Source organism: Leptosomus discolor, chromosome 4 (assembly GCF_034619465.1).
Source record: "Leptosomus discolor isolate bLepDis1 chromosome 4, bLepDis1.hap2, whole genome shotgun sequence".
Taxonomy (NCBI): Eukaryota; Metazoa; Chordata; class Aves; order Leptosomiformes; family Leptosomidae; genus Leptosomus; species Leptosomus discolor.
This window is the reverse complement of record NC_141394.1, coordinates 36425509-36451450: the sequence shown is the minus strand read 5'-3', so window position 1 is coordinate 36451450 and position 25942 is coordinate 36425509. Positions and strand designations below refer to the sequence as shown.

Sequence of the window (25942 nt, the reverse complement as noted above, 5' to 3'; positions counted from 1 at the left end):
GTGGTGTCCACTTCTGCCATGTGACAAATGCCACGCTCAGAGGAGAGGAGAGGAGACATGCAACAAAAAAGAAAAACTGCTGACAGTCTGTTTGTCATAGCAAATTGACACATTTTGTGTTGTGTCAACTTCTTTGACCTCAAAAACCTGTATGTCTTGCCTTCAAGAGGCACATTGCAACGACTGCCAACCAGTGTTTGGAGGTTTTCAAACAATGTTGCATTTTAGGGAAACAGTGCCTAAAACATAAAGCGGTTTGTTCCTCTATAATGTGATAATCACTACTTTGTGGGACACGTAGTTCTCTTGGAGTTCTTTAATGAACTAGAATAGCATAAAATAGAATATTTCAGTTGGAAGGGACCTACAATGATCATCTAGTCCAACTGACTGACCACTTCAGGGCTGGCCAAAAGTTAAAGCATGTTGCTAAGGGCATTGTCCAAATGTCTCTTAAACACTGACGGGCTTGGGGCATCGACCACCTCTCTAGGAAGCCTGTTCCAGTGGTTGACCACCCTCTTGGCGAAGAAATGCTTCCTAATGTCCAGTCTGAACCTCCCTTGCTGCAGCTTTGAATCATTCCCACTAGATCCCAACGAGAAAAGCTCAGCACCTCCCTCTCCACTTCCCCTCCTCAGGAAGCTGTAGAGAGCAATGAAGTCACCCCCTCAGCCTCCTTTTCTCCAAACTAGATAAGCCCAAAGTCCTCAGCCGCTCCTCACAGGACATGCCTTCCAGCCCTTTCACCAGCCTTGTTGCCCTCCTCTGGACGCATTCAAGGACCTTCACACCCTTCTTAATCTGTGGTTCCCAGAACTGCACACAGGACTCGAGGTGAGGCCGCACCAGCGCTGAATACAGTGAGATAATCAGCTCCTTTGACCAGCTGGTTCTGCTGTGTTTGGTGCACCCCAGGATGGGGTTTGCCCTCTGGGCTGCCAGGGCACACTGCTGACTCACACTGAGCCTGCTGTTGACCAGCACCCCCAGATCCCTTTCTGCAGGGCTGCTCTACAGCCACTCCTCTCCTAGCTTATACTTGTGTGTGGCATTGCTTCATCCCAGATGCAGAATCCAGCATTTGGACTTGTTAAATTTCATCCCATTAATTGTAGCCCAATACTCCAATCTATCTAGATCCCTCTGCAAGGCCTGTTGTCCCTCAAGAAAGTCAACAGCACCTCCCAGTTTGGTATCATTGACAAACTTGCTAATAGTGCATTCAACTCCTGTGTCCGGATCGTTGATAAATATATTGAACAGAACTGGCCCTAGAATTGAACCCTGAGGAACGCCACTGGTGACCAGTCACCAGCCAGATGTAGACCTATTTGCTACTACACTTTGAGCCCTGCCCTTCTGCCAGTTCTTCACCCAGTGCACCATGAACCTGCTTATCCCACCACTGAAGAACTTTCCCAGAAGGATGCTGTGAGGGACACTATCAAAAGCCTTACTAAAATCCAGAAAAACTATATCCACCACTTCCCTTCATCCACTGGGTGGGTGACCTTATCATAGAAGAATATCAAATTAGTTGAACAGGACCTTGCCTTTGTGAACCCAGGTTGACTGTGCCTGTGCCTAATGATTGCGTTATTCTTTAAGTGCCTTTCAGTAGTACCCAGTATGATCTTCATAATTTTTCCAGGAACTGAGGTTAGACTAGCAGATCTGTAGTTTTCTGGGTCTGTTAAAGCCATAGGAAAGATAGATCTTACAGTTTTGCTTTGTTTTTTTTTTCATTATTTCCCCTTGAGAGTCACAGAATTACAGAATGGTAGGAGTTGGAAGGGACCCCTGGAGATCATCTGGTCCAATTCCCCTGCCAAAGCAGATTAACCTAGAGCAGTAGAAGAAGGAGTCAGAAGAAGGGAGGCTTAGTCCTTGGTCGAGGAGGATTGGGTTAGGGATCTTTTAGGTAAACTAGACACTCACAAATCCATGGGCCCTGATGGGATGCATGCACAAGTGCTGAGGGAGCTGGTGGATGCCATTGCAAAGCCACTCTCCATTGTCTTTGGAAGGTTGTAGAAGACAGGAGAGGTGCCTGAGGACTGGAGGATAGCAAATGTAACTCCAGTCTTCAAGAAGGGCAAGAAGGAGGACCTGGAAAACTACAGCTAGTCAGTCTCACCTCCATCCCTGGGAGGGTGATGGAACAGCTCGTTCTGGCTGTTATCTCAAAGCACATGGAGGAAAAGATGATTAGCAGGAGTAGTCAGCGTGGATTCACTAAGGGGAAATCATGCCTGACCAGTCTGATAGCCTTCTGTGATGGCATGACTGGCTGGGTAGACGAGGAGAGAGCAGTGGATGTTGTCTGCCTTGACTTCAGCAAGGCTTTTAACACTGTCTCCCATCACATTCTCATAGGTAAGGTTAGGAAGTGTGGGATAGATGGGTGGACAGTGAGGTGGGTTGTCCTAACAGACAAATTTATTACACATGCAGGTGTATGGCCAATCTTACTTTCTCTTACTGACATGTAAGATAATGGTGCATGTGAGATTGTGAAAGACTATACGGTGGATGGAATAGTTTCTTACTCTGGTGAACTGTCTTTGGTGTGTCTTGTACCCCATCCTAAACACAAAGGGCATTGGCTCCAACCTCTCCTATTACAACTTCTGTAAACATATTGCAAATAAATATTCTGATAAATTTGAAACTTAGACTATTGCTGAAGTAGAGACATAATCATATTTTAGTAGGTGATTTGATGGACATATGTCTCTTATCCTATTTCAGTACTGTTCGAATATGGGATTATACACAGGATGCTTGTATAAATGTTCTTAGTGGACATACAGCTCCAGTACGGGGACTGATGTGGAATCCTGAAATTCCTTACCTTCTGATATCCGGCAGTTGGGACTATACAATTCGAGTCTGGGACACCAGAGATGGAACATGTTTGGACACAGTTTATGATCATGGTGCAGATGTATATGGTAATATTTTAAAATTTTGTTTTATTTCTATATTGAAATGCATTTTAAAATGTTTTAAAATATATAAAATAATTTAATCCAACTGATTCTTAGATAAACTTATTTGACTACATTTTTAAATGCCCTCTCTACTAGGATTAACATGTCATCCTAGTCGTCCATTTACTATGGCATCTTGCTCTCGTGACTCCACTGTGAGACTCTGGTCATTGACACCTCTTATAAACCCTCTACAAATAAATATCCTGACAGATAGATGTTGGGATGAGATTATCGGTAATACAGGTAAGTAAATTGTATGTACTGTTGGTTTAGTTTTCTGTATGTTACTATAGTACTTTTTTTTTTTTTAATTTTCATATATAAATCTTTGTGTGTGTTAGATCGTGCTGTGGAATCTGGTGTTCCTCCATTGCTGTGTGGTAAAGTTTCCAGGGATATTAAACAAGAAGTGGAAAAATTGACAGGAAATCCTCGAGGAAAAAAACTAAGGTGGTTTTCAGAATGTTTTTCAGTAAGTATTCTGCAAACGTAAGGATGTTGTCAGTGTGCATGACTTTCTTTTCTGAAGTCAGTCTCCAAAACTGAAATTTCTTTCTTCTCTACCATTTTTTTTTTCTCCCTTTCTTAAAGGGAGCTCAGAAAATATGCAGAAATGAATTAACAGTTCTGCATGTAAAAATGTCCAGGACTGAATTGTTTGTCAGTTGTGAACACTGATTTTTCACGAAGTGAAGTGGGTGGGATAATTTAATTTTCCATAGGAAAGGTTTGATGTGACAAGAATTTTCTATTGAAAAGAATAAAAAGATGCATTTTATGAAACTGCATTGGAGTTTTTAATTTTAATCCATCAAAGGTTCTTAATTTTAATCCACCCTCATTACAGATAAGTTTTGAACTGCCCGAGTGGCTGTGCCAAAACTGCTGTATTACTTTCTAGGAGCTGTAGATCTGGAAGACCCATGCCCCAGTATCCATCCATCTGTTGACTTTGCTCCATTGCATAGTGATATTTCCTATAAATCACTGCAGCCTTTCTGTGCGATCGAGTTAAAAACATAAACTACTGGGTCCCTGTGAGTGCTTACCTGCAGAGGAGCTGAACCTGAGGTGTAGAACAAGACAAAAAAGACCTGGAACTATAGCTTGTTTCAAGCACTGTTGTAATTTAAGTCAATACATGATCTACAAAGACCTTGTTCATCCAAAATATTTGTTTTGATTTCTATCTATATTTAAGCGTATGATTTAGAAATGCTGAACAAATCTTTCTCAATTACAAATATTGACATTTCCAGGTTGTTTTAACAAATATATTTTAATGGAATTCCTTGTTTTATAGAAGTTATAAATTTTGATGTCCCGTGTTGATTTGAGAGTGAAACTGTTTAAGAATATTAGAATTTTCCAAAAACCAAAATTTCTTTTGAACAGCTGTTCAGCTGTGTTCAGTGCTTTTTGAGTCCAGAAAACAGTATTGTGCTTAAAATATGGGGAGTCAAGTAAGAGTTTTAAGGGATTGAAAAAAGAGGGGAATAGTCTCTTTTTTTTTCTAGTAGGATCTTCTGCTTTTTACCAGCTCAGAAATAATTTGACTTAGAAATTTGTGATCCTGTTGTTATTATTAGAAAAGCTCCTTCAGGTCAAAGGTTTAATGATTTTTAATTTTTTTTTTAAGTTTTTAATTACTCATTGTCTTCTAGACCTCATTTAATGTTAAACCATTGTCTTAGTTCTACAGAAGGATTGAGTCAAGTGTTAGACCAATAAAAATGCTTAAAATTTATTTTTTAAAATTTGCCTTGATGGCCTGCAAGATTTTGTGCATATACAGCTATACCATATGTGTCTATTTTAAGACGTAATATTAAAATAGTAAACCAGATTGTGTCAGTCAAGCCTTGAAGTTGTTTTTTTAACCTGACCTAGACCTTGCTTTACAGAAACTGGTAAACCAGTACTGGGGCAGCTCCTGCATCCCAGCAGCTGAATGTTGTTTTATGCCAGCAGTAGCCACCAGATAACTTGTAGTTCTTTGGGAGCAAAAGGGAAAACTCTTTAACGGCGAGCCCTCAACTATGTCCGCACGTAACCAAATACTGAATGTTCGTGGATGTTGTGGTATGTTCAGAGCCTTCAAGAAGACTGAAGGAGTTGTATTGTGAACTAATCCATGTCTTCATAGTAAAGCTTCTAATATTGAAATGGTCTGAAATTGTATTTCCTGGAATTGACTGACAAATGTTTTCCAGTGTCTTTATAAGTTCAAGTTTCTCTCTTGATCATCACTGTAATAGAACTCTTTTCTTCACTAACAATTTTAGCCTCCAGGAGGCAGCAAAAATTTATGGGATTTGGTTGCTGTGATAAAAGGACAGGACGACAGTTTGCTTCCACAAAACTACTGCAAAGGAATTATGCATATGAAACATCTCATTAGATTTAGAATGGTAAGTGAAGCATAAACGGCATGTGAAAGTAGTTGTTAATCCACATGGTATTTCACTCCTTAAAAATAACATTTAATGCTTTACAAAAGGGTCACAAATTATTTCATGCCTAAAAATATTTGTGCAGTATCAGTTCTCTGTGCAGTATGAGTCTGTTAGAACAATAGCATCTAACTAAGTCTGTGTGAATTCATGCATAGTCAGTATTAAAATGCTGGGTTACGGTTATTCACTAGAAAAGCAGTTTTCAAAATAATGACACAAAATTGCAAAGCAGGCATCACTACAGCTTGAGCTATGAAGTGAGTTTGTCTTTGCTATTATATATATTGTACTTTTATATTCAGTAAAGTCAAATTACTTGGTTGTATAAACATGAAGTTTGTGGTTACGTTCAGATGCAGTGACAGGGGAATTCATGTCTGAAAGTGGAGGAGAGCGAAATATGCTCTGTAGCTGTCTGGAAGAAGGAGTGGAGAAACAAGAACCTGTCATTGATACAGATACGCAGCTGAAGAATGACGCAGATGTGAATGTGAAATTCAAGTACTAGGCCATACATTTATTAGCAGCTGCATATATGAATATGCAACCAGACGTACAATTTGTGCAGAATATGGGCATACATGGTTCTGTCAGGGACCCAGGGATACTAAAGAATCTCATACTGTAATGACTGGGTGGGAAATAGAGGAAAGATTGTCTATTGTTGGGGATCAGGAGATGCATAACTCCCCATGTGCCACTCCCAGGCCTAAATACCTGCCAGGTATCACGAGTAGTTTGCTGTTGCAGGCTGTCTCTTTTGCAAAATCACAGGCTCTTTAAGAGTGTCCTACATACTTTCTGACTCTTTAAGTGATGGAAGTTTTTTATTGGTGATGTTAACGGTAATCGTAGCAGCTGCTCTGCTAATACTATGAAGCTGTGTGTCTTCTCAGCCTGTTAGCCTGAGGAAACGACATTAATTCTTGAGTCACTGTTTATCCCTGCAACATGATTTCATGCATTTGTAACTTGAGTGACCTAGAGTAACTACAGTACTTGCTGGTCATTCTGTGGATCTGGTTTAAGTGGTCACATTCATTACAAGACCTCATTAATGTTTATAAATACGTAAAGGACGAGTGTCAGGAGGATGGAGCCGGGCTCTTCTCGGTGATAGCCAACAATAGGACAAGGGGCAATGGGTGCAAGCTGAAGCACAGGAGGTTCCACATTAACATCATGAAAAACTTTTTCACTGAGTGTGACAGAGCATTGGAACAGGCTGCCCAGAGAGGTTGTGGAGTCTCCTCCTCTGGAGATACTCAAAACCCACCTGGGCGCGTTCCGGTGTGATCTACTCTAGGTGGTCCTGCTCTGGCAGGGGGGTTGGACTAGATGATCTTTTGAGGCCCCTTCCAACCCCTAATGTTCTGTGATTCTCTGATTTTATCCCCTTTTTGCTGACTCAGAATCTTGCTTGAGAGCTTTAAGAGAAAGTAGGGGTAGGGTGGGACTGGCTGCTTGTGTACGGCTGCTAATACTGTGTTTTCCTTAGGAAACTGGATAATGGCATTGCAGCACTTAGACATTTCAGGATGAAGTAGGGACTTAGAGCAGTGTGCGTTTTGTTTTTCTAGCAAACAGAGAGGATACATTGGAGATTTCAGCACTGAAAAATAAAAAAGATAGAGATGCTAAGTAAAAAAACTAACATAGTTAAAAAAAGAGATCCTTTGCCTTTCTCAGCAGCTCCCATTGGTCTACATTGCAGCTTGCTTTGGTGAAGAATGTTCGAAATTTGTTCTTCATCCACCATATATGGTATTGTAAAGCCATGAATAGTCAAACACCGTCTCATGTGCATTGATGATAAACTGAGAATTCTTGAAATGTGAAGCTCCTTTTGCTGTTATTTTTTTTAATGTTAAATGTGTTCCTGTGGCAGCTTGTTTCTCAAACTGTCACGGATGGAGAAATTTAGTCTTACCTCTTCAACTAATATAAAAATTGCGGTGCTTGGAATAGAAATTATTTATTGGTCATAAGGTTAATGGCATATGACAGATCAGGACACAGGTTGAGCCTACTGTCTTCATTCTTCCTTTATGTAGACATTAGTATAATGGTGATAAGTACAATTTCCAGCTCTGTGTCAGTTATGTTCACAATTATTTTTTTTAATTTCAAAAATATCAAGATTTTTATGGTGGATATCTGGGTGAATTACTGTGACATATGAGAAAATGTTTGAGAATTAAAAAAATATATAAAAGATTAAAGGAAGATAATTGAGGAAAATGTACATGTGCAACAAAACACCAACACAGTTACTTTAAGAATATAAATAGTTCACTGTAATCTCATTGTAAGCTCTTCTAATTAGTTCACTGTAATCTCATTGTAATCTCTTCCAATTAGCTTTTTCTCAAGAGGACTTTTTTCTTAAATGATAGCCTTTATATTCCATTGTAATGTTTGATGCTTGTTCATTCTTAAGAAAACTTGTTTTCATCACAGAAGACTGTACTTTCTTTTTTAAACTTTTTTTATCTTTTTTTCCTCTCAGTCCAAGGCACAAGAACTGACAACAGTAAAAATGTCCAAGTTTGGAGGTGGTATTGGTGCACCAAGCAAAGAGGAGAGGCTTAAAGAAGCTGCAGAAATACATTTAAGATTAGGACAAGTTCAGCGATATTGTGAACTAATGGTAGAACTTGGAGAGGTAAAATTTCAGAACATTATAGAAGAACAAGGTTTCTGAAAACCAGCTACCCTAGCAAAAATGGGGTAGCAACAGAGTGGGTTACAAGTCCAGAAAAGAGCAATCTTGCTACAATTATATTATTTTTAACATATGCAGTCTAATGCATAGCTCATTCCTTATTTAACCTCTTGACAAATTTATTTTTAATGGAAGAAACATGAAACTAGTTAAAAATACAGCTGTTTCTCAAAATAAAATGATCAAGATAAATGTATTGCTGTTTTCTTCTAGTGGGACAAAGCTCTTTCAGTTGCACCTGGTGTATCAATGAAATATTGGAGGAAATTAATGGAAAGGTAAGGTAATAAAAATATGATGCTGAATTATAGCTTCTGTCCATAAGAGGGCATGGACAAGTAGGAAGGTTGGGTGCTAATTATCAGTTGTACTTGGCTTTTGTTACAGCATTCTGGTGATGTTACTTTTTGTTCAGTAACCTTTGGGATGGAACTGTTGAGGATTTCAACATAGACTTTGCAAACAGGACTCAAGGTTGAGCATAAATTGCAGCTTTTAACTGGAAACTTCTTAGTGCAGTATCCACTGTTTGCAAGTCTTCTGAGCTCTGGAAAGGCAGATGGGTTTCAGTGAACATTATATGGCTTCATCTAACGCCTATATCATAGAGATCAGTTTAGTGATCAATTATATATGTAGATCTTTCTTATTTATTTATTCATTTGTTTAATTAGGAGAGCTGATCAGTTAATTCAGGAAGAAAATGATGATGTCATCCCATACTGTATAGCTATTGGAGATGTGAAGAAACTAGTTTCTTTCTTTACTTCAAGAGGTCAGCTTAAAGAGGCTCTTCTTGTTGCACAGGTACTATTACATATAACAGTGTGGGAGATGTATTTAGCTATTTGTTTCTAACTGGGCAGATGACAAGCATACTTAAAAGGCTAGCTCTGTTCACTTCTGCAAAACAGCTAAGTAATGATACCCTACTCTTTACTTTCATATTGTATTGACCAGTTTTTATGCAGAAATCATAAAAAGGTATCTCGTGTTCACAAATTTTAAGCCTGATTCTTCTAAATTACAATCAGATTCCCATAATGAATACTGATGTATTCGGTTTTGGTTGAAGTAGAAAACTAACTTGATTGTCAGCAGTAAGTATTGCTCTTAACGTCAAAGACATGTAGGATTTCTCCTGTATTTCTCCTGAGGTCTTGCTTATACTACTTCCTATAGAATCTTTGGGTGAAACTGCTTGGTTGCAGTAGTAATCAAAATGGGAAATCAGACTTTCAAATTAATGCAAGAAACAGTACAAGAGATTACCAAAAGCACGTATGTTCCTTCTGCTTCCTAATGTAAACACAAAGGGTGCAGAAAACAGGTGAGAACTGATACTTTGTTTCACTCTTTCTTGCTATTCCTTTGTTCTTTTTGAGTAATTTTTGCATACTTAATATAGTTTGTTAAATAAACTGTCGAGATTTGTCCCTGGTTCATTCTCTCATGCCTACCTGTCCTTGAACGTTCCATTGCCTCAGAGATAAGAACTTCAACAATGCATATGAATTTGACCCTTAGAAATTGTCTATCTGTATGCTGTTGTTCTTCTAACAGTAGCTGAATAGTGCACAGAATGGAACTCTGAGGTATGCTTAAATTTAACAAGTTAAAATGTTTGAACCTTAAAGCACCTTAAAGCTTTAGAAAGTTCTCATTTTTCTTGCAAGAGAGATATTGCAGAGGTTGACAATTCATAGAATAGTCTTTGTCTCAAGGGTTTAATTAGGTAATATTAAGCAATAAAACACCAGGACTTACCTTCCCTTTTACCTGAGACCTGAGTTTTGATGTTGTTATCCCAGCTACACCTTAAAGGACATGAAAGAATTTCCTTTTAAACCATGTTGATCTCTTGTCATTTAATGTAAGAAATAATGTATTACCAGACACAAAAAAGATTCAGCTTGTGCCACTATATAAACCTTTCCAAACCTTTCCAGATTTGCTGGTATACCAGCTGAGGAGTATCTGTGGAGTTCATCCTTCACTCACAGCGACTTGCTCCTTAGAGTGTAAAAATCAAGGTTGTAGCCCCACTGTCCATTTTAAGTGTATTCAAATGCTGGAAAAATCCTGTACCAAATGCATAGGAAGGAAGAGGTCTCTTACTGCTGCTGTAGAATTTCTCGTGGATGGATAAAACTAGGCCAAGATTTAGCTATGAATACGTTCATTGGTTTAAACATTTTCTTTGTTATAACTGGGCTTTAGAGGGATTTTTATAAATCTTAGTTTATTTTTGTTGTTGTTGAAAAATCACATTTCCTGTTCTGTTTGATTGGTGAATTAATTAATCCTTTTATTTTTCATTTCTAGGCAGCTTGTGAGGGAAATATACAGACATCACCACTCTCCACAAGTGGATCTTCAGATTCTGGTGGAAACAATACAGATGATTATAACGAGTAAGCTGTTCTAGTTTATATCCAAAGTCTCATTTTAGTGCAGAACATAAAGTTACCAAAGGAGATAAACCTTAGTTGTTTAATTGGCATCAGCAATGTAGAATTTGACAACGAAGTATGACATCTTCTAGAACTCAGTTGATAGAATTACTGACTGATGCTACACTGAATAATGCCTCCTTCTGGCACCGAATGGGTTGTTCATATGTAGGTATTGTAATTATAAATATCCTTTTCATCTGCTTGATACTTAAAGTGCGTTCCTATGGACTTAAATATGTTTCAATATGTAGCATATTAAATTAGAACTTTTGGTAAGTAGTGTAAGGTTGAGCATTAACAAGTATCTGTGAGACCCTATTTTATGCATCTTCTGCTCTTGAAGCTTTGCTGTTTATCATCAGTGAGGTTTCTGACAATGTACACGAATGGCCATATTTTCATCGTATGTGCCCGTAAAAGAAACCATGCATCTCTCCTTGTTTAGAACAGTGCTCAAAAACCTAAATTGTGTTATCATCTTATATGTGTAGTAACAAAAGCAGCTTGGAGGCTGTGTGGTCACTTGATTACATGTGCAATTTTTGAGCAATTAGAGATATATTTATGCAGAGTTCACAGGTACAGAATGAATATCCATCTATCTGATTTTTTTTCTTCTGTCAATCTGAAGAGGCATTTTCATACTGATGTAGATTTTGGGAGACGGACCCACCTGAATATGCACCAACATAAATGGTGGATGAAGCTCAGACTGATTGCATTTTGAAAGCTAGTGGTGTCATTACTTGTAAGTCAAATACAGAAATTTTAGGGTACAGAAGCAAATATTGTGACTTGTACATAAATTAAAAGCCAGAGAACTCCAACCTTAAAGTGGCCTTGCAAGATTTATATTTTGTTCTTGCAGGCTTCTGCACAAGGTCAGTAATGAACTGGCAGAATGGTATTTCCAGGATGGCCATGCAGTGCTTGCAGCATGTTGCCATCTGGCTGTGGAAAACATAGAGGTAATTTCTTTTTTTTCTCTTTGACTATGGAAAGGCCAACATTGACTTACCTTTTACATCTCCACATCTTAACTGATTTTTAAAATGTATGTACCACATTCTAAAATGTATTACCTATACTTGATACTTGCTTTGTATATATTTATAGTTTGATCCTTACAGTATTGAAGTTAGCAAATCTCCCCTGCTTCTATTAAATTCAAGATTTCGCTCATGCACAGGAAGTAGTATGTTACTATTTAATTGTATTTTCATATACAGGGTATCTTGTTATGTTAGAAAATATAAGGTACCTAAGTACCTTACATATACACATAAGTATTACTGTTGATGGTGACTCAAAAGACCCATTCAGAACTGGAACTTCATTGTGCTACAAAAGATGCAAGCTTGCAATCTCTGCCTTGAAGAATTGCAGACTAGATGATGAAGTAAATAGGAAAAAAGCCCTACCCCTCCTTTTGAAATAGGGCTGACATGTAGGAAACATTTTACTAGATTTTTCATTTTGCTTGTGGTTTTACAAACTGTTTCTTTTTGTTTCTCACTCAACATGTTCTTCCTCCTCTATCCCCTCAAATGAGTAAAATTCCATCTTAATGAGCTGTTCAGAGAGAAAGCAATAATCAGTTAATGCTTGTATTTCAAAATAGACATGTTTCAAGTTGTTGTGTAGTCTCTTGCTGTTTACTATTCTGCTATGCCTATCAGCAACTCATATCAGCAAATCAGTTGCCCGGACTGTGTAAGAACAGGAGAGGCTTCCCTGGTTTGTTTGGGTGTCCTTTCATCAAAAGAGAGGGGAAATACGTCCTCTGAAAGCTAGTGCCCTTACTTGAGGCTAGAAGGAATTGCTATCATGCTTTTTCGGTATGATATTTATGTAATCTCTTTGGTTGACTAAAGGGAGGTTCTGCTAAAGGAGATCTATTTGGTTATTTAAACACTGATTAACACGTGGTGCACAATTATTTACTCGTTCAAGAGACCCAAATTATATATAAAGTTAGTTTAATTAATGCATATTTTGTCCTTCTGTAAAAAGCAGTCTCATAAATGAATGTCATATGCTCAACGTGGTGAATCCCCAGAAATGCTTGTGTCCCTTAATGATGTAATTTTTTCATTGAGCAAGCTTGCGATGGCAAACCTGATTCGTGGAAACGAACTGGAGTTGGCAATCAGTGTGGGTACTGTCTTAGGAGAAAGTGCAGCACAAGCAACACATTATGCTCTAGAATTACTAGCAAGAAAATGTATGACAGTAACAACATGGTAAGAATTTCTTAATCCAAAGAAGATTCCCCCCCACCCCCCCCCAAAAAAAATGATAAAGGTGTTTCAACATGAAACTTTTGTAGACTCCAAGCCATGGGTAGCTAGAATAAGAATTTCTGACTGAATAAGAATTGCGATAGCGGACCTTTGCAGTACAGGGCATGCAAATGTTCTTTAATCTCAAAATATATTATGGATGCTTTGTAAATGAGCAAAGAGTCATTTTCGAACAGGGTATGAAACCCACTGAAAAAACCCCTAGGTACTTGGGCAATAGGTAGCATAGTAAGTCCTAGTCTGTACTGAGTAAAAATGACTGCTTCAAACAGAGTAAGGCTAGAATTGTATTTTAAAGGAACAGAAGCTTAAGTAGGATCTGTGAAGAGATTTTTAAGTACTTGCTTGAAAAATATAAAAACCTAAGAGATTGGGGAATTATTTTATATTGGTATTGGGAATACAAGAAATCTGACAAGATTTAAGGATGAAACAGGTTTACTATTTAGTTCTGCAGGAGTAAGTAATTTCTCTGTTGCGTGTAGGGGAAACTTTATCTCAGCTAAGTTTTCTTTTCCTCCTTGTAGTAGTTTTCCTTTGGTCTGGTTCTTTTCTACCAGCGAAAAGCAGAAAGTCTTCCCAAGGTATATTTAGCAGCTGTACAGGTGTTTAAGAAGTCACATTTTGTAGGAAACGTGTGCTTAAACAGATTATTACAATTAAGCATCAGTTTTTCTGCTACAGTTGGTATTTGCTTAAGTATTTGGAGGTAGCCTGAACGAAACATAGTGTAACTCCTCTCTACAGAGAGTTTAGCCTGCCTTAGACAATGAAGCATTGTACAAAAATATAAAATAAGGAATGGATGACTTGCTGCTTTGGTTTTGCAATGATTTAGCATGTCTGCATTGCACCAGTTCTAACAGGGTTGTTTTGGCAACTCCATCTGCAGCTTTTAAAGTCTCTGATCTGATCTCCCTGCCTTCATTGTGAAGAGTGATTTTTATGTAGCCTCTGATAGGGAGCACTGGACATGGAGTCAAAAAAAGTGTGTATTTTTTCCAGTTCTGTAACAAAAGCTTGTAGTGATCTCAGTGCTGTAACAAGTACTTGTAATAGTATGGCATCTATGTGTAATGACATAAACTTCTGCAAACTTATGGCATGTGGATACTGAAGTTACGTGGGTATACGTGATAAAATTGTCAATTGGTGTACTGCATATTGCCCAAATATACATCTGGATTTGTCAGTGGGTTTCATATGCTGCTGTACTGAACACCTATTACAGCTACACCCTGCAATCCTGGATTCTGATTTGCAGCCAGTACAAAATATTTTCTGTTCTGTAGGAAAAGATCAGAGATTCCTGAAGCTCCTCATATTTTGTAATAAAGAAATACTGGCATACCATAATACCCCTTGGTCCGCTGCATGTGTGAGGTCATGTATGGGGAAGCTGGAGTTCAAGGGCATCTGATATCAGAAGAGGGCTCCCTTTTTTTGGTTTTGCTGGTTGTTGTGCTTAGGGATATCCATCAATTGGAAACATCTCATTGTAGAGACATACTTAATTGCCAACACCTCAAGGAATACCGAAAGGACCTTGATGGGTTAATAATGAAATCAGTTATTGGTGGAATGTTTTTTGGGTTTTGGTTGGGTTTTTTTGTTTGGTTGGTTTTTTAGAAGTGCTCTAAAATATAAAATCAAAACAAAAAAGTCAAAACTAAACATTCATGCCCTTCCACATCTTTCCAAATCTACAGCCTTGGGAAAAGTGTGTGTTTAAGAACACCATTTTCATTTTATTTGTGTTTAGCACCCAAGTACTGTTAAAAGCAACCCTCTGCTATTCAGAAGGCTAGATTTTTACTTGAGATACTGAATTCTGCAAATGCAAACTCAGCCACCTGATTTTGTTCTTTATACTGACAGCGTTTTCAGTTTGATTCTTGAAAAAACGTTTCAGGTAACACAACTTGCAGGCCATTATATGAGGTCTTCTTTGGATTTTTTTTTAAATAAACATTTGATTTCACTTTTTTTTTTCGCTGAGCAATTTCTAATCACTTTAATAAAATGTTTAAATTGCCTATGAAGATGTGTACATGTGAGTAACTGATCTTGAAAATAGTTTAAGAACTTGTGAAATTTCCCATATTCTGAAAGAGCTTTTCTGTAACTTGGAAAAGTGGCTTTTGTACAGTAATAGTATAACAGATTTTCCAAAAATCTTTTGGCATTAGCTCCTTTGTGTTGTCAAAAGGCATTGGAAAGCTATTTTTTTGTTAAAGACAGTTAACCTAACACTTAGATTTGCTGTCATAGTTCAATTATTTTCTATTAGATTTTTCCTCTGTAAAGGATACAAAACCCAGTTTTGTTCATTACTGTCTCAATGTCTTCCTTTTAGCTTTCCATCACTTGGATACAGGTATTTTACTTGTTTATAGAAAGAGAGATTTGAAAAGTGTGTGACTTTACTAATGCTAAAAGTAAGCTTAAACTAAGTGTTCTGGTTTTTTAATTGTGATCGATACCTGAAAGTGGGGTAGAAAACAGTTGCAAATATTGGGCAGTAGCTTACTCGAAGATTTTTAAGCTGTTCCCTCTAGCTGCTTGTGGCACTGAGGAGGGGGTAACAAATGGTCAAAAGTTAGGAATATTTCAAAAACGTCAGTTTGGTAAAACAGAGTTGTCCTTTCAGAAAGATGAAAATAGGTATCACATTATTTTCTTGTATAATCTCTCTTTTGTAATGTCACAGAAGCACTGGCCATTCTGGATGGCTGAGAGATGCTTTATGCTGATGTCATGGAGCTCTAGAAGCCTGGAATTTTGAGGATGGTTTCATGACACAGAGACACATGAACATCCTTCCTACTTTCAAATTGGATAGGTCCTACTCTCCCTTCCCATTCCTGCGCACGTATCGTTCCATCTCACTTTGAGGTGCTTCTGATGCTTTACGGTTGCACAGCTGTTTAATCAAATGAACTAAAGCAGCAGAAAATTAACACATGACTTCCCCAAAAAGATTAGTAGATTAAGCCTCATTTATTGTACCAAAGTAGTCTTAGAGACTGAGGTTGCTTCTGCTCTTCCCTGGAAATAGTAATTTTTTCGGTAAACTCTTCTTTGTAAAAGGAATGTAAAAGAGAAAACAGAGTTTTCTCCTATTACAAACCATCAAGAGTAACTGTATGTCATCTTTTGTTTGTGCAGGGATTTAGCAGCTGATCTTCTTATGATGATTCCTGATAATAAACTGCAGTTAGTAAAACTATGTGCTCTTTATCCTGGATGCGTAGCAGAAATAAATGACCTGCATGAAAAGGTACAATGAAAAACAATTTACCTGAATGCTAACAAGAGGTTATGTATTTATTTGTTTACTAATTTCAGAAAATTTAAGGCCAAATAAATCTGCAGGATGAATTTGTCACTAACAGTCTTGTATGTTACATATCTTTTTTTGCTCTTTTAGTCTTCATTGACTTTATTTTCAGTATTGCACAAGAAGAACTTTAGTTCTTTAATTCTGCTCTGTGTGTAGTCTTTCCATGACACAGGTTACTTCCTGAAGCAGCTCATGATCTTCAGAATTACCTGTCAGTATGATTTATAACCTCCTCATCACTGAAGGGCAGCCTAATCATGTCCTGGCAGATCAGCTTTCTGTACTGTCCTGAATTGTTTTACACCTTATGTCTGTAATCTCCTTAAATCCCCCCTTTCCTCTTCAGTAGCAGAAGGGTCTGCGCCACTAACTCCCTTAAGGTTCAACTCATTGTAAAATGTTCACAAGAACATTAGCAATGGAAGCTGGTACTGCTTAAATTAAAGTTGCAGAACCTTCTCCTCCTGCACTGTTCTTTGGTCTAGGTGGCTTTCTTAATGTGCATTATATGCGGGTATGTCCTTCAAACAATGACTCTTCTTTGAGAGAGAGCTTGATCTTATTGTTATGTACAAACTTCAGTATTTCTGTGTGTCAGAGAATTGTTTGAACGTTACAATAATTCTTTGGCAAAATCTTTATTTTCCAGTGCAATCTTCCTGATGTAGAAGAATGTATGCGGTTGGCAGAGACAATTCAGGCAGATGGGGATGTATTCGAAACTATAAAGTACTATCTGTTAAGCACAGAACCTGAAAAGGCTCTCCCTATTGGCATTCAATATGTGAAAGGTAGGTACTTGGATGAAGAAACCTTTTAAAGCATAAGTCATTTGTATAGCTTGCCTCTTGAGACATTTTTGTTTCTATTTTTCAACAGAACAACTTTGTGGCTCAGATTGGACTTTAGATTCAGTCTGTCCATATCTTGATCTTCTAAGTTACATACGCACTGAACGATTAGTGTTGCATAAATGTAGTGAGTGAGTATATTTTCCTTACTTATAGAAGTGTAATTTTCATTAAAGGAAACTTTTGGAATTAAAAAAAATATAAGTGCACACTGTTAGTATCAGGTTTTGTTTACCAGAAGAGGGGTACAAAAAAATTTCAGCAAGCAGGCTAGTTTCCGATCTGGAGAAGAGAATGTGGAGTTTTCCTAAATTTTCAAGGTTTAGCAAGAAGAAAAAAGATATTTGACTGCTGCTTTCTCTGTGGGGCATTTACAATGGGTGAGTCAATGTTGGTCTTACTTGAAGAATCTCTCTTTGATCAGCTCTGGTTTCAGTTACCTGAAGGAAAAGAGCAGTGGTATCACACATAATACAGGTTTTTATGTCAAAGCGTTAAGGAAATTTGAGCTGTCACTCTCAGAATTAACTCTAAAATAGTTGAGTATCTGTGGTTTACCTTTATGACAGATAGTTGATGTTAGGCCTGAGTGCCTGCACAGGTGTATGTCTGAAGAAAAGGAGCAAAAAGCTTAACTCTTATATTTGGCCTGTGGGGAAACCTGGCGCAACTGAAGTCCACACTAATATGTGGGGCAATTATAATTGAGATCAATATAAAGCAGATATAAAGCTCTTTTAACAATTACATCTCGCAGAAAGTAAGCATAATCAGCAGATATTCTCCACAAAAGATGGATGGATAAATTAGGTTTTAAAATTATAATTTGAATATGAGTTTGTTTAATGTTTCTGCAAATATTTATTACTTTTCATGATTAATACTTGTCCATTTATAGATTTCGAAATGAGTTGCTGATTTTGTGTGGTTACATTGGTGCTTTACTTGCTATCAGAAGACAGTACAATAGCATTGTACCTGCACTTTATGAGTATACAAGGTAAGACTATGTTTTCAGTAACACTGAGAAATCTCAGTCCCTGTTATGATGTATGCCATACATTGTCCCCATTTGCCCCTCCCCCCCCCCCCAAAATAAAAAAAAAAAAGAAATCTGAGTTCCCAGTTCTGCTATAAAGTTATAAGGGTATAGGCATGCCTGCGTGTAGAACCTTCTTTATTTTCTTTATGCTTTATACACATAGAAGTTTCTGAGGTAGTACAACAAGTTGTGAATCCGGGATTTCTGTCAAACTCTTAGTTCTGTAAGGAAGGCAATTTTTAGAAGTAGATGAGTATTCAGCATTACCTCCATGCATGTTTATATGTTGACAGTAACAGTTCTAATTTTGTATCTATTTGTAGACCTTTTATAGAATCATAGAACAGTTTTGGTTGGAAGAGACCTTCAAGATCATCAAGTCCAACCTTTGTCCTAGCTCTACCAACACCACTAAACCATGTCCCTAAGTGCAACATCTACCCGTCTTTTAACACCTCCAGGGATGGTGACTCCACCACCTCCCTGGGCTGGCTGGGAAATAAATTCTTCCTAATATCCAGCCTGAACCTCCCCTGGTGCAGCTTGAGGCCATTGCCCCTTGTTCTATCGTTTGTAACTAGGGAACGCAGACCGACCCCCACCTCACTACAACCTCCTTTCAGGTAGCTGTAGAGAGCAATAAAGTCTCCCCTCAGCCATCTCTTCTCCAGGCTAAACAGCCCCAGAACCCTCAGCTGTTCCTCATACAAGACATGCTCCAAATCCTTTACTAGCTTGGTAGCCCGCCTCTGTACCCTCTCCAGCACCTCAATGTCCTTCTTGTAGAGAGGGGCCCAAAACTGGACACAGTACTTGAGGTGCGGCCTCACCAAAGCCAAGTGCAGGGGAATGATCACCTCCCTGCTCCTGCTGATAACTCTGTTGCCCAGACTTGCTCAGTAGCAACAAGGACAAGCTTTGAATTTAGAGTTTGTGGCTGGGCACTAGCTTGATTCCCACCAAGAAACCTGGCTTGACCTTCTGTTACTCAGTGAGCTAATGTTCCCAGGCATTAATACACTTGACCTGACCCACTTGATCTGACCTGGTCTGGTCCTGCCCACTTGGCCCAGCTCAACCCCAACCAGTCACCTGGCTTGACCTGACCTGACTAGGCCCACCTGACTAGACTTGACTGACTTGAACCAGCTCAGCCTGACTCAATTGGCTTGACTTGACCTCACCCACTTCACGTGACCTGACCTGACTTTGCCAAACTTGGCTTGACTTCACCCAGCCCACTTGACTTGACCAGACTTGGCTTGACCCAGCCCAAGCCAGCTTGGCCCAACCCACTTGATCCCACTTGGACTTGAAAGGAGACTGATTAAGATCAATAATCTTTATCTTATCTGGTAAATAAAATAGGCTTACATACAATACTTCAGTATTCCTTCCTCAGAATATAACCACGATTGTTTAGTCTTCCTGTCTGGTTCAGTAATGACACTGCTATCCAGCTAATTTCCATTTCTCCTTCACAATTTGGGACTGTCAAATTCTTTTGGCTTTGTCAGCTGACTTGCTGGGTAGCAAGGCCAGCTCCAAGATGTCACTGATTTCATAGTGCAAGCTGTCTTGGCATTGTTCTAGCTGTTACTGCTTAACTAGCTGCTCTAACTAACCACTGTGGTTTTCCTAACAATTTCATCTCATTTATCTCTTCGTCAAGAATAAATGTTGCATCTATGTTGTCCAGTCCTTTCACACCCTACTAGAATTGTGAGCTTACCTACACCTCCTGATATTTTATCAGAACTGCCTACCAAGGATAATTACATTCAACATGTCTTAGAACTGTGTGTTTGCCCCTCTTTTTCAACTCCTCTCCATCAGATGTCTCAATAGCACGTCTTTCCTCTTAGCCATCCTCATCTCTGAAACTTAGGGAGAGGATAGGGAAAAGGAAAAAGGACTATTTGTTTCTTTCTTCCTTTTCTTTTCTGAGCCACCAGACTTACATATGGAAAGCAGCAAAACGAAATATAAACTTTTACAGAAGGGCTATTCTGAGACTGAAATTAATAGACTAGTGACAAGCTGTCTTTGAGACTCAGTTTGTGATACTTTGGCTGTCAAGCTTTAAGTTTTCCTGGGATTTAAAGAACCACAGAACCATACTGCTCTAATTTTTTTTTTCTCAGATTGCCCAATATTTTCAGAATTCATAGATTTTTAGATTCCAGCCCATCTAAAACTGGACACTTACATGCTTCAGCTGGACATTTTTAAGGCATCCCAACACAAATGGAAGTTTGCTTAATTAGGTCAGGTAATAGCTGTCTCTCATATTATATTTTGATAAATAGAAAATGCGTCTACTGCAAGTGTTCTGAAACTGGTCTCTGCAAAGTAATCTGGTAAAACAAGGCTGTCCCAGAGTATGTTCTGATCCGTGTTACTCTAACTGTGTTTTTGTCATATCTTCTATATATAGGCAAAATGGGTCATTAATTTTAGCAAAGTTGTCATTATTAAGAAATGAGTGCATATAGCCTTGAAATATAGAATGGCCTCAAAGAAAAAGAGAAGAACTAATTAAAGACAAGCTTAAATAAGAAGGTGTAAGTAGGGATAATTAAAATCAAACTTAAATGAAAAGGTATACTTTTATATCCAGTAATTTAATATTTCTAAGGTTTAATATAGTGATTATTGTGAAGGATCAATTTATTTCCATAAAGTTATTTCTATATCCGATCAAAAAAAGTTTTATATTACTACTGTCTATCTTGTTTTTCTTTTAAGAAAATACTCATTGTTAGAATTAATTTGGATTTTAATTATTTGCATTCCTTTTCAGTCAGCTTTTAAAAAGACGGGAAGTGTCTGTACCTTTGAAAATTGAACGGCTTTCTGAGGAACTAGATGCGTGGAGAGCTTGTACTCAATTAAACAAGTAGGTGGAAAAATATGAAATTACTGTGAATTAGACAATTAATGTTGAACTGTCTGGCTGTAAATGCAGTATTAATTTCCTTTGTAAAATCTGAATATGAATGAAATGAGTACTTCGTGGCTCTTAATTTCTAACACAAATTAAGATGTATAGTTGTAAAAAAAGTGTCTTTTGTTGACAGGCCTACTGATGAATGTCCATGCACCCCACCATCTGAGTCACAGAGAACGGTGTATTCAGTGCTTGTATCACGAATACAGGAGGAGCCCCTGAAAGGAATGGTCGGGCCGGACAATGTCACTGGATCAAACCTTCCTAGTCATTCGGATGTTCACATCTCTTGTTTGACAGGGCTAAGGATACAGGTACGGTTTCAGGGAGCTGAGGTGTTCTTTCTCAGTGATAGCATTGACAAGTTGTGGTGTTGCCATAAATCTAAGGTCCCTCCCATCACTTGGGAGGAAAAATGTTTTCCCTGTTGTCACAGTAGCAGAAGTTAAAAGAGGACAAGCGCTGACGTCTGCTGTATAAATAAGGAAAACTATATAAAGAAGCACTGTCCAATCAAATAATTGCCCAGTTTCCCAATCCAAAACTTTATAATTTCCATGGGACAGATTTCCTTTGTCAGATGTTCTGGCTAAAGTGCATGTATCTTATTGCCTCACCACCTCACCACAGCTTGAATAAAAAGCGGGAAATTATTTCTCTTCAACCATATGCTAACATTATTCTGTTAGTATTTATTGTTATTGAAATGCATACTATAAAACTTGTATTTCTGATTAATTAAAGCCAGATATTAGAAGATTAAATATTCAAATATATTTATGCATCACTGATGTAGAGTTTTATGGTCAAAACATATTAGCCCTTATAACACCTCTTTGGTATATGTTGTTATTTCCATAAAGGGGAAATTGACAGAGCCTGAAAACACTTCTTCTAGGCTCTGTCTCCAGACAGTGCCTCAGTGTGAATTTACTCTCTTAGATGAGGGCGAGTCTCTTTCCTCTGTCCAGCGCAAGATGCCAGCCCAAAGAGTAACAGGGTTGTTTGGGGATTAAGAGGGGTCGTTTTGCATCAGAAATTGGAGATTGCGAAATGCTAGCAGGAGTTTTGAGGTAAACAAAATTCACAGCTGCACACCATCAAGTCTAGAAAAACTTGCCGTCAAGACTTCCACGTTAGACCAATGGTCTCTGGCTATGGCTGCACTCTCAACAGTTGCTAATGGCCATGTAAAGCTGCCATTGTAATAATCCATTCAAGAACATCAAATACAGCGTCACCAGCTTGTCATCTACTATGTCCTTATTTCTGGATTAGTGAACGTTAGGAGTCATTGCTTTAGATCAGCTCACAAATCAGTTAATACTAAGGTATAGTAGCCTAATTCCATGGGTTTACAAGTTTTAAGTAGCGAGTTCAGAGAGCTTAACTCTTTAAGGTGGCACATAAATTGAATTGCAGCTTTGAAACTATGTTTTGTCAAATGAAGAGATTAGCAATAGGTCTTCTTCCATCAGATGAATTAGTATTTTGTGCTTTTCCTAGTAAACATTTGAAATTATTCTATAGACTGCATGTAGACTCCATGTTTTCAAATAATTCATGGAGGCATTATATTGTTTTTTTTTGTAGAGGGGGGAACACAGATCAGCACAGATAATGACAGACACAATGAAATATGTACAGTATTTTGAAGGAAAAAATCTTGTTACCTCAGTTTCTAGTTTAGGCTGAATTTAACGGTGCAATAATTGGCAAACATATATAAAATACCACAGTTATTAAAAATCACACTAAAAATTTAAGGTCTTCAGATTTTGGAACATAGCAAGTTCACTCAATTTATAATGTCTAAGTATTATCAAAGCTCTAAGTTGGTGGGATACAATTTTTATATGAATGTAGATGATAGCTGTAAATCAAGGTTTCGCGTTCTTCTCAGATAAAGCAAAATATGCTTTCTGTTATGGTAGCCTTCACACAATACTTTCTTTTTCTTTCCCTCCCCAAACATTTTTGCTGTACAGGGTCCAGTGTTCTTCCTTGAAGATGGAAAATCTGCTATTTCACTGAATGATGCTTTGATGTGGGCGAAAGTGAATCCTTTTTCACCACTAGGAACAGGAATACGACTTAACCCATTTTGATGAGATGTTTTCCTCTGTACTTTGTAGTGCTTAAAATAACACTCGAGGGGTTAATACTGATTTAACTTTGATTGTCAAAGGACAGAAAGATGGCAGTTGACCCTTTCTGAAGGGCAATTACTTGGACTTTGAAAATTGTAAAATGAGAACAAGAGAAGGATTTCTATACAAATGTTTGTTGATAATCCAAAGAAAGAGTTATTTGAGAATCCAAAGAAAAAAAATAAAGTCCTAACTTCATAGACAGCCATGTCTTTTTTTAAATAAAGGTAGTGTTGTCAGACAATAGAGACATATTTCAGTCAACTCTGTGTAAACAGATGCCTTGTAAAGGGAGTAAGCAACTATCTGCACGTTATCGAAATATTGATAACAAACTGTGAAATCCATAAACACACTTTCAAATACATAATAATAGAATGACTTTATTGATAGCCACTGCAACCTGTTTGTAGAGTGACTGGAATCCTGTGGCTGTTTCACACATTGTGTCCCCCTTTTTAATTTTAACTAATTGTTACACACAGGATTCTATAGCAAAAGTAAAATTTAAAATGTGCTTAGATTATTTTTTTCAGCCATGAGTTATTGTGCTTTAATAGAAGTATGAAGATGTTTACTAATGTTTTGTTTAGATAGGTTTGAATATCTAGATTGTAAAATTATATTTTCTAATAATAATTTCATCTTTGGCAACTGCCCCCCTTATACTTTCACTGGAAGCTAAAATGTATTTATAATTTTTTTTTTTTTAAACAAAGGGTTTATAAGGAGCAAACAGCAAATGTATTGAAATTATTTAAATAAGTTATGTACATTGAAAATACTTGTTTTATTTTTACATTTTGTATTAGTTTTAAATATACATATAGTATGACAGACCAGAAGTAAATATCTGAGCATATATTTTTATTTACTAAAGCTGTGCTGAAATGGAAAGAAAAGTATGGCAATAGAATACTAAGAATATTAAATTATAAAGCTGGGTATAGTGTGGAATTTAATAATAAGGAAAATCTTATTCTTATTAATAATTACTCTTATTAATAATTCTTGTAATCCAAATTACTCACTTGTAGAAAAGATGCCTTGGTTATAATACTCTTTATTAGCTTAATCGATGGCACACAAGCAGAAATCTGCTTTATCTGTTGTTACATTTTTTTCTGCTGCTTTAAAATCAACTTTAAAATCCTTATAGTTACAGAAAATGTATAGAAGTTGCAATTAAAAATTGGCAGAACTATTTTAGAGAAACTGTTGTAAAACTGGAAATAACACAAGGTCTCTTTTAGAAGACCCTATTGAACGAAACCTTCAATATAAAGGCAAGCAATGCCCTCACTTAACTAGAAATAACAGTGCCACCATACTGGAAAGGTGGGGTGGAGATTAGAAATTAAAAATTCCCTTCTTTTTTTTCCCTCTTTAAAAAGTTAAAATATAATTCTGTTGAAGTTCTAGAGTATTATTACAGGGTTTCCGGTGTAAGAATATATTGGGGGGGAAACGAAAAAGATCAGCTGTTTTGTAACCTGTATAAAACCATTTCTGTGCATACTTGGATGCTGGACCAGAATGTTTTATGGTTTGCAGATTTTGTTTGAAAATGTTTCCTTTGTTTAACCCTGTGGAGCCTGGGGAATGAGAGCTGGATTTCAGAAATAAAAATTAATAGTTTTTGAAAGAATTTCCCAGCAGTCAGTATCTGATGTGTTGCTTCTGTCAAGTGAAAGACTAGCTATCCTTTAGCAAATAAATTGTACAACGTTGTATGTAAAAGTTATTAATACAGACTTGGGGAGCAAAGGTAAGAACTGAGCATGCAGCCCCATGCCTGATGACTGGCATCTGAAGGATTGACTCAACTACCGCTCTCGTGAATTTAAAATCTTTTGCTGTGTCCTAAGGATTTTGCCCGGTATTTCACAGTTCAAATATCTTACAGTATGTAGTGTAACTGCATCGATTTGTTGCACATAAATTTTGCCTTAACATAGAATCTTGGACAAATCTATTCCCTCTTTAAATTAGAGAGTGAGGGTTAAGAACTCTTTCATTGCTGAAATACAAGAATTAAGTCAAAGGGCGCTTTTTATATCAGGAAACCATCAGGTAACAGTCATTGTGAATAAAATGAGGTTGCATTTTCCTTAAGGTGGTTGTGCCACATGTGGTGAGTGAGGGAACACACAAAAAAGGTTGTAATTGTGTCTGCTGCTAGAACTGTGGTTACAACTGTCAAACTATAGATTCATCATTTTAAAAAATAATTTCAGATTGTTTGCTAATGTGTGACTTCATTGTCTGGCACAGCTAGCCAAATACAGATTATTTCCCCTTAATATTAAAGGATCCTTTGTCTTCAAATGATTGTTTGACTCTTCTGTAAAAGTCATATTTCTGTTTGAAGACATTTATCAGGCTATACAGCTAGTGTTTTCCAATTGCTATTAAATCTCAGTTAAGTTTAACATCACTTTATCCATACAAAATCAAATTCATTGTCTTACTGAAAGAATCTGACCAACATTACTGACATGTTTAAAAGCTTCACAGACTGCAGGCACATGTGAGACTTTCCTATGTGGGTTCCAAAACAATACAAAAAATGTATCATGCTATAATCTCTTCCCATTGCAAAGACTGCCTTTAACATGAGATATGACACGTTAAATCTATGTTGTTGAATTTCTTCATTGGGTAAAA

The 25942-nt window shown here is 37.4% G+C and overlaps 1 protein-coding gene across 6 annotated transcripts in view; it reads left to right on the top strand.

Moving 5' to 3' along the window:
* WDR17 (WD repeat domain 17) overlaps nucleotides 1–23233 on the top strand; it is a 47429-nt gene extending 24196 nt beyond the window's left edge. For 3 of the 6 annotated variants that reach the window (XM_086463906.1, XM_086463912.1, XM_086463910.1), the window contains 18 exons: nucleotides 2755–2957; nucleotides 3093–3242; nucleotides 3341–3471; nucleotides 5285–5410; nucleotides 7965–8120; nucleotides 8394–8458; nucleotides 8855–8987; nucleotides 10506–10594; nucleotides 11505–11604; nucleotides 12740–12879; nucleotides 15296–15316; nucleotides 16108–16219; nucleotides 16932–17073; nucleotides 17162–17264; nucleotides 18032–18133; nucleotides 20979–21074; nucleotides 21256–21439; nucleotides 23114–23233. In XM_086463906.1, the coding sequence (XP_086320032.1) occupies nucleotides 2755–2957; nucleotides 3093–3242; nucleotides 3341–3471; nucleotides 5285–5410; nucleotides 7965–8120; nucleotides 8394–8458; nucleotides 8855–8987; nucleotides 10506–10594; nucleotides 11505–11604; nucleotides 12740–12879; nucleotides 15296–15316; nucleotides 16108–16219; nucleotides 16932–17073; nucleotides 17162–17264; nucleotides 18032–18133; nucleotides 20979–21074; nucleotides 21256–21439; nucleotides 23114–23233 (2173 nt within the window). Of the gene's footprint in view, nucleotides 1–2754; nucleotides 2958–3092; nucleotides 3243–3340; nucleotides 3472–5284; nucleotides 5411–7964; nucleotides 8121–8393; nucleotides 8459–8854; nucleotides 8988–10505; nucleotides 10595–11504; nucleotides 11605–12739; nucleotides 12880–15295; nucleotides 15317–16086; nucleotides 16220–16931; nucleotides 17074–17161; nucleotides 17265–18031; nucleotides 18134–20978; nucleotides 21075–21255; nucleotides 21440–23113 lie in introns of all 6 variants that reach the window. The other 3 variants (XM_086463911.1, XM_086463908.1, XM_086463907.1) reach the window with 2 other exon arrangements.
* The last annotated feature ends 2709 nt before the right edge of the window (nucleotides 23234–25942 follow it).